General features: G+C 40.0%; 1 protein-coding gene across 3 annotated transcripts; it reads right to left on the bottom strand.

The window, feature by feature from the left end:
* Positions 1-109: 109 nt before the first annotated feature.
* On the bottom strand, positions 110-7,433 carry sigirr (single immunoglobulin and toll-interleukin 1 receptor (TIR) domain). Of its 3 annotated transcripts, none has more exons than XM_079684127.1 (10): positions 7,191-7,433; positions 5,415-5,684; positions 4,362-4,563; positions 4,139-4,266; positions 3,745-3,906; positions 3,513-3,656; positions 2,918-3,020; positions 2,617-2,767; positions 1,948-2,125; positions 110-844 (listed from the first exon to the last, which is right to left on the bottom strand). In XM_079684127.1, exons 1-10 carry the CDS (start codon positions 7,249-7,251, stop codon positions 672-674), a joined length of 1,572 nt encoding a protein of 523 aa, XP_079540253.1. In that variant the 5' UTR covers positions 7,252-7,433; the 3' UTR covers positions 110-671. The 3 variants fall into 3 exon arrangements, with proteins under 3 accessions (XP_079540253.1, XP_079540254.1, XP_079540255.1); XM_079684128.1 differs by having other exon boundaries at positions 3,745-3,852; XM_079684129.1 differs by having other exon boundaries at positions 5,415-5,679.
* Between the last annotated feature and the right edge of the window lie 405 nt (positions 7,434-7,838).

Raw genomic sequence — 7,838 nt, 5'->3', positions numbered from 1 at the left:
GACCTGCCCTGCTGCACCCTTATTCAGACTCTCATTTCACTGCCGTTACTGCTACCATCACCCCATGAAGACAGAGAGCATGATCCCAAAAGAGAGAAATAGCCAGGTATTTTTGTGAAACTGCTTTATTAGCATTATTGCTGCGTTGTTAGTGTTTTTACATTAAACACACAAAGCTCCCATATGTACAGAAATGTTACGAGTTCATCGGTCATGAGCCTTGCCCTGCCTCACGTGCACAAACAGATGTCCGGAGATATAATTTAAGACTCTGTTACATTTATTGTTTCTCTTTCCCAATCCGTCAGTTGTCATATTTTGAAATACTGCTTGAAAAGCTAAATCCCTTCAATCTATCTAACAGCACTCTGCCCTCTGCTGGGGACTTCATGAGAGATCAAAGCAGTGAAATTACAGTTCTTTCCCTGATTCACATAAATACAGCAGATAATAACTTGTACAATTTCTCATTAGAGATTTTACATCAGTAAACAAAAATATAAAAAATGTAAAAATCAATCTTTGGTAAATAGAAAAAACAAGGTAAAAGAAGTTAACCATTTGATTTAACACAAAACTGTAAAAGACACATATTTCCCATATTGACTTAGGTAACAATAAAGCAATGCATCGGTAGAGTCGTTTTTAAGAGATCAGTGGGGGGGTTTCGATCAGATGTCATCTTCAGTGACCAGGCAGTAGAAGTCTGAGCGCGCTCCATAGTTGCGTGATCCCAGGTCCGACACGTCGATGTCCGTGGGTCTTGGCTCGGCAGACGGGATGTGAGCGACGGGCAGGACGGGAGCTTTAGAGGCCAGAGCCTTGTATAGGGGGGGGCGAAGGCCTGCAGCAGGAAGACAAGAGTGAGACATGATAATGCAAAGTACATGTTTGCGGAAATGCTGTAATGTATGCTGTTTCATTTGTTTTTGTTTTAAGACATCAAACGCGTAGTTTAACATCTGGTGACATTTTTGCTTTTTTGCCAAGAGGAAGATAACATTATTGATATCAGTTTCACATTGGTTGATTCATTGTGAATCAACAACTGCTGTTCATTTAGCTTAGCATACATAGTAGAAACACTGGGAAATAGCTAGCCTGGCTATGCACAAAGATAACGAAATGTATCTACCAGCATCTCCAGCAGTGCAAAAACTTCAGGTTGTAGTATACATGGGGTTTGGTGACTGACTAATAGTTATTGAGAAGCTTTATTAAAATGTTTTAGTCACCTTGAGACAACCTTTAGTCTAAACCATTATGTTTTTAAAACAATTAAGAAAGAAAAGATATTGGGAGTAGATTTGTGAGCTTCAGACAGAGATAGGCTAGATACTGTCTTTGACCCTGTTTCCAGTTAATGTGCTAAGATAACTGACTAGTTTCACATGTAGGTAAAGTATAAAGTTGAACTAATCTATTCATCAAGAATCTCGGTAACTATGCTAATACTGAGCTATTCCTTTGACATGAAAGCATTTGTCTCATATCGGCTTGGAATGTCCTGATATGATACAGGACAGACAAACTGTTGAAGAGAATATGTGCAAGCTCATCACGGTCGAAGGATTTTGTATATTTGAGTTAAAGATTAACTGTTGAACCCGTGTTTGATTATTCAAAGTTTAACTAGGTAAGCTTGTATTGCACGTTGAAAAAGACAAAAGAGACTGTCAGGTTAAGACTTGAATATAGGCTATTACGTTCAATATTTTAATTGCTATTCAAGAAAAAGTGCATGACAACCAACTAGCGTTAACATCTCTGGATCACGGTTGTTAAACACGAATAAACCTGCTTTAGCATGTTGTCTATGTATTGAATTGCAATAATAATTACATTACAACAGTCACCTGGCACTTATCTGTGCCTATCTTTTACTTTTATGTGCAGATATAGGTAAGAATATTCCAAACATTACTACTTAGTGACTGTTGTTCTTACCCAGATCTCCGGCAGGGTCAGTGTCTGAATTGGAGTCCCGGTAGTTGGAGTCGAGGGTCAGCATGGGGTCCTTGTCATTGTGTAGCAAAGTTTGAGGTTCGCAGGCAGACGAGCTGCGGAAGACGACTCTACGAGGCATCACTAAGGCCAGCTCCTTCCAGAAGACGGAGGAAGGAGTCTGTGGAAACCAAACATGACACGTTACACTGCGCTGTTAAGAGTCAAACTGAACTGTAGTCTCAACTGTAGAAGCCCTATTCCATTATATATAGTATATGCAATACATTTCTAATTTAAATTCAGATGTTTATTTATTTTATTACAATGAATCACATCTCAAAATTAGAAATATCTATAATTGCGTAGATGTAAATGGCCGTTAAAGAGTAGAACACAAATATAATTAAAGAGGTTTTTTCTCTTGTACTCATATTGCTTTCAGTGTTAGAGAGATTGAGACATGATATACACTTTGCACATACTGTATTGTATATATGTAATTAACATAATAATATATAATTTTTCGATGAATGTTGGCTTAAATTTTAGCTAAAATATAATGTATATCTATTATTTTTCTAAAAAGTTAAACATAATTCTGTTTAAAGCAAGTCCTATAGTATTTTGGTGGTATTAGATCGCTCTGATAGGTACTCTTGTGGGTCTTACCACAGAGTTGTGCTTCCAGGTGAGGACGGTGAGGCAATGCTGGTGATCATTGAGCAGCTGCTTGATCTCAGGCCTCATGCGTTTGGACTGACCCTCCAACAGGATGAGAATGGGCTGCGGACACAACTCCAACAGGTGCAGAAGACCCTGTCTGAAAACACACACACCGTGTCAGGATAGGACACAGTGGAGACAGCAACACTGACCTCAAGTGGTATATTGTGATGATGCCACACTCATTTTACTAAGCTTTATTCTGTATATATTATTGGTTCTTTGTTCAACATTGAATTCATCTGACCTGAAGTCATTGCAGCACCAGTCCTGCTCGAGGTAAGCATGAGAGAGCAACACGATCAGACGCCGAGAGCGACTCAAGTTCATCAGCAGCTCTGCAGACGGTTCTGGAGACACAAAATATTGTAGAGCGTTGTTCAAAATGGGCTGCTTAAGGTTCAAAAGTGCTTACACACAGATAACAAATAGTCAGACAAATCATTGTTGTTTACAAATTGTTATGGCATTTGTTGTTTTAAGATTATTTAGATTAACATGAGAAAATGGTCTCATGGTTGCAAACACGTGCAGAGCACACAGAACACAGTGACATTTGGCCTCTGCATTTAACCCATCCGAGTACCAGGAGTCTAGTACGAGGAGCAGTGGACAGCTATTGTACAGCGCCCGGGGAGCAATGGGAGTGGGGGGGAAAGGGGTAGTCCGGTGCCTTGCTCAAGGGCTTATTGGGTGAAAGGGGCCCCAGAATAACTCGTAGCAACAGGTTCAGAAGGATCTGAACATTCTGGACTGTTAAGAGAACAAAAACTAGTTAAAAATAGAGTCCACATTTCCCACTCTCCCATTCATTCCACAACAACAACAGACATTAGGCTTACCTGAGGCAGGTAGGATAGCGTTGTCATTGAGGTGCACTTTGTACACATTTCTTTTCTCCAGGTGAGGTTTAAGAATGAAGTTGACAAACTTCCTGTCGTGGTCATTGTTCACATAGGAGATGTAGGCATCAAATAATTTGCCATCTGAAGAGACACAAAAAAACAAACCAATGATGTTGATACTTTATATTCTCACAGTCTCCCATGGTTATAGTAACATTATGTCACTTACCACTGAGTTCATAGTCTCCGTAGGAATTCTTGTACCAGAGTTTGATGTTCAGGTGACACCTGGAGTACACAACAGCAGCGACAGCCAGGAGCAGGAGGAGGACGATGGCTGCCAAAACAGAAAATATGTGGTTGGGGCCGTTGGGTCGACCGCATGCAATCGCTATGGAAAAATCACAATAAACCAATACTTTCATTCAAATTGATCATCACAAACTGCAGAATATGAATTCCGTCAGTGGAGTGTGACTGTAAGACTGATTCCTGAAACAATTAAGTACTAGACTCAATATTAATGTAGGGCTGAAACCAAGACACATTTTACTGCAGAATATTGACGTCTAAAGATGCAGGACGGATTGTAAGAAACCAACATAAATAAGTAGTTTTCTTACACTCTCCCGAAACTCTGAATAGAGAGGAATAGTTCCTCACTGTGCAGATGTACAGCCCAAAATCATCCTGCTCCTTCAGGTTGATCTCCAGCAGATTGGTTACCATCAGCTGGCCGGCTGCAGGATACCTGATGAGATGGAAAGGAAACTCAATCTTACTTCCACTCTCAAATGCTTTTTTTATGAAGATGCTTCAACGTGACTTTAGAAAACTTCAAATCACCATGAGGAGGCATTCAGCGTGTAATGTATGTGATTGGGGAGGGGAAAGTGATCTTTACTCCACTGCAGCGTGGTGTCACAGTGCTCCTCTGTGGGATCCCAGAAGAGAAGAGCCGTGCAGTTCAGTGTCACAGTGGATCCTATATTTCCAAAGAGTCTGTCTTCATTTCGCTTAAATTCTGGGTCTTTGGAGCACCGTGACTCTGAGAAGAGACAAACCACTGTTATCAGAATCAGAATACCTTTATTAGTCCCACAGAGGGGAAATGTACATTGTTACAGCAGAAAAAGAGCCACAGATAGCTTAATGTTACATATGTTACATGCATTAAAAAGTATTAAAGTAAACAAAAAGTTATATATATATATATTGCACATATAGCACATATTGGGGGTGTTATAGTCTGTGTTGTTGTGTGTGTGTGTGTGTGTGTGTGTGTGTGTGTGTGTGTGTGTGTGTGTGTTGGGGGGGGGGTCTACTAGGGCCTGTGCTGGTTGTATAGTCTGACCGCTGCAGGGAGGAAGGACCTGCGGTATCTGTGTTCGCTGTAGGAAACGCAGACAATAGCGTCTTTCATGTGCACAGGCTGAGACTGCAGCTGGAAGACGAGCTGAAGCTAAATGCCTTCTTGTAGGTGTACTCGCTCAACTAGCTCCCTAAACCCCCATACAAACGTTATGTCTGGTTCAGGGACAAAAAGATCAACGTTGGGGGGGGGGTGACTTTAAAATGCAATTATTTACTGCATTCAAATTGGACATAGTGTTTGAATTAGCTACATAATCAATTGTTTTACAAGAAGAAAAGGACATTTTATTTGAATAGCTTTCTATACTTTAAAATCAAACATAGAAAGCACTTTTAAAACATGTCCAATACTTCAATTCAAATATAATCTGGGCTGGGGAGAGATTCTAACAGATTTTTTGGAAAGTTATATATGTGGTCTGTTGCCTCCCAACCCTGCAAGAAATAGCTTACTGTGAGAGCCACATAATTACAGTATCCTGTTCAAATTGCCTCCATTACACTTAACCTAGACGTAGTACTTACCCTTAACTATGAGGCGCGTAGTGAATGAGGATGAGCTGTTGCCCTGCTGCATACAGGTGTAATTCCCCTGGTCTGCCGAGCTGAAGTTGGCAAACTCCAGGTAGGCCTTCCCTTCCATGGAGGGCAGCGGCTTGCAGTCTTTCTGCCAGGTCAGGCGGGGCAGGGGGGGGCTCTGGGGCTCCAGAGGGCAGGTCAGCCGGTATGGGGGCTCCTGCTGCCCCACATAGAGCACCTGCTCCTTAAACACGCTCCCATCCACACACGTCTGAGCTACAGATAGAGACACACATTAGAGATGCAACAAGTCAACTTTATCCATCCCAAAACTGATTGTTATATCTCAATTAGGTCGAAAACTATTTCAACTAATTAATAATCTAATTGTGATTATTTTTGACTGATATTGCAAATGTGATACTATTTAGAGATTCAAGATTCAAAGATTCAAAGATATAAAGGCTTAATTCTCATTTACACAGTAGCTACAGTGTAGATGTGGCGATGAAAATCTTAGGACCCAGGCTCCTCGAACAATGCAACATAAATATATATAATTTATAAAACAATAACACTGATTTAAAAACAATAAAATAGTGCAAGAAGAAACAGAGTAGAATAACTGAGTGCAAGATGACTGTATCTTGCAAGACCAATGTGCAAGTAATGCAGATGAAGTAAACTATACATATATGTGTGAAAAAGAAATACAATAGGCTAAATGTTACAGCGAGTGTTGTACTGTAAGTGAACATGTGTACCCGTTTTATCGGGGGAAATTATAATTTTTTTAATCTAATCATCAATGTTATTATCATTGAAAGAAATATTAAAATGTTCACTTTAATATGAGAAAATTGCAGATTACAAATTGCTACTGAACTATTCGCCATGAACTTTCCTGAATTATAATCACGACATGAATGAATACAACTGTGTGTCGGTCATATCGGGTCAAGGCATAACAAGGTTTGAATTCATCTCTACTCTATGTTGTGTGATCAAACAATAAGCCTTTTGAGAAAACACTTTGCCTACCTACCGTGTGTCTGTGTAAACAGTTTGCATACAGCCTTTGCAGCTTCATGAGGCTGAGTTCAGTGTTAGGGCAGCTTTCAGCAATGACTGAGTGTCTAATGGTGCATGAAGGTGAACCTGTTTACACTTTTTGTCAACCTAGCAGACTCTAATGGCTGTTTTGCTGACTTAGATGAAAAGAGAAGATCACTGAATACCCTTTTCTGTTTGAGGACATGTTCCAAGCAAACAACAAGTTAATATCAGGCCTAACTGCTCCCTTTTCAGGACAGATGTAAAATACACCTCAGACAATGAGATAGATACTGTTCTATTGAATCTGGACCTGTTCTTCAGGATATTCAGCGCATGCGCTCATCGTGCCTACGACTAAAACCACAAAACACTTGCACAACTTTCCTTCCTGTTTCCTCTCTGTCCAACTTTCGAGTTATTCCTCTGTGTTTTAACAGTTTTTCATAAAAGGAGACCCACATCCGGGTCCGAAGTCCGGGTCACCTTATGTTGCCAGGCAACAGCATGTGACTGTGACAGATAAAGAGACCCTCAAGAACTATACATTACCTGGTATTTACCCAGACAGCATCCCGAAAACATGGCTGTCAGTACGTTTTAAATAGACAAAAACAAACCAGGAACAATACATTATAGGTCATAAGTCAAACTAGATTTCTAAATATCGTTTAAACCTGTGAAATCTAAACAAGAGAATAGAGTTTATTGTGTAGGCTACATCCTTACCGTCTGCCAGTAAAGTGTTCCCGGAGAATGCCACAATGCAGGCGACTAAAATCAAAGCCATGAGCCGCAGTGTTCGTCTTCCTCCTTCCTCAAGGGACAGGTGAACCGATTGAAGCGAATTAACTAAACCTCTATGAGTGTACCTGTTGATTTACAGTTTTGTAACGTTGTACGGAGCCACAGAGGTGACTAACAACAGCCGTCTAGTTGATGCACGCACCTGGTAAGGTACCTCAAACTCGACTTGCTATTTGCTGAACTTGGTCATGTGACGTGTGCACCGGTTTACACAAACCTGGGAATGGATAATATTAGGAAATTCTGGTCTATCCCAGTTTCCAGTTTTTCAAGGAAGTTACTCACAACTTTACCCTTAGTAATGTAACAATACAGCAGCCTGAACATTCTTCATTACATGTTAAAGCCCTGAATTTAAACTTTGTTTTAAAGAAAACTATAGATTTATCAGCAAAGTTTCTCAGAGGAGTAACAATTCAAAATTACTCATTATGAAGATTGGCTCCCATATTATTATAAAATATTATTATTTGGGGTCAATCTGGCAACCCAAATGATGTCATTATTATTGGTTATAACATATTCAAGAGGCATTAGTAATATTTCTGTTTACCATTAATAAGGTTACAA

This window comes from Notothenia rossii (genome assembly GCF_949606895.1).
Source record: "Notothenia rossii genome assembly, chromosome: 5".
Lineage (NCBI taxonomy): Eukaryota > Metazoa > Chordata > Actinopteri > Perciformes > Nototheniidae > Notothenia > Notothenia rossii.
This window is presented reverse-complemented; position numbering and strand designations above follow the sequence as displayed.

What these genes read in the sequence shown, in the direction of transcription:
- sigirr (XM_079684127.1), bottom strand. Translation starts at nt 7,251, where the DNA reads ATGGCTTTGATTTTAGTCGCCTGCATTGTGGCATTCTCCGGGAACACT. An exon ending in TACGCGCCTCATAGTTAAGG is followed by an intron (nt 4,564 to 5,414) that starts GTAAGTACTACG and finishes GTCTCTTCTCAG; the next exon opens with AGTCACGGTGCTCCAAAGAC. An exon ending in TGGTGCTGCAATGACTTCAG is followed by an intron (nt 2,768 to 2,917) that starts GTCAGATGAATT and finishes GTGTGTTTTCAG; the next exon opens with ACAGGGTCTTCTGCACCTGT.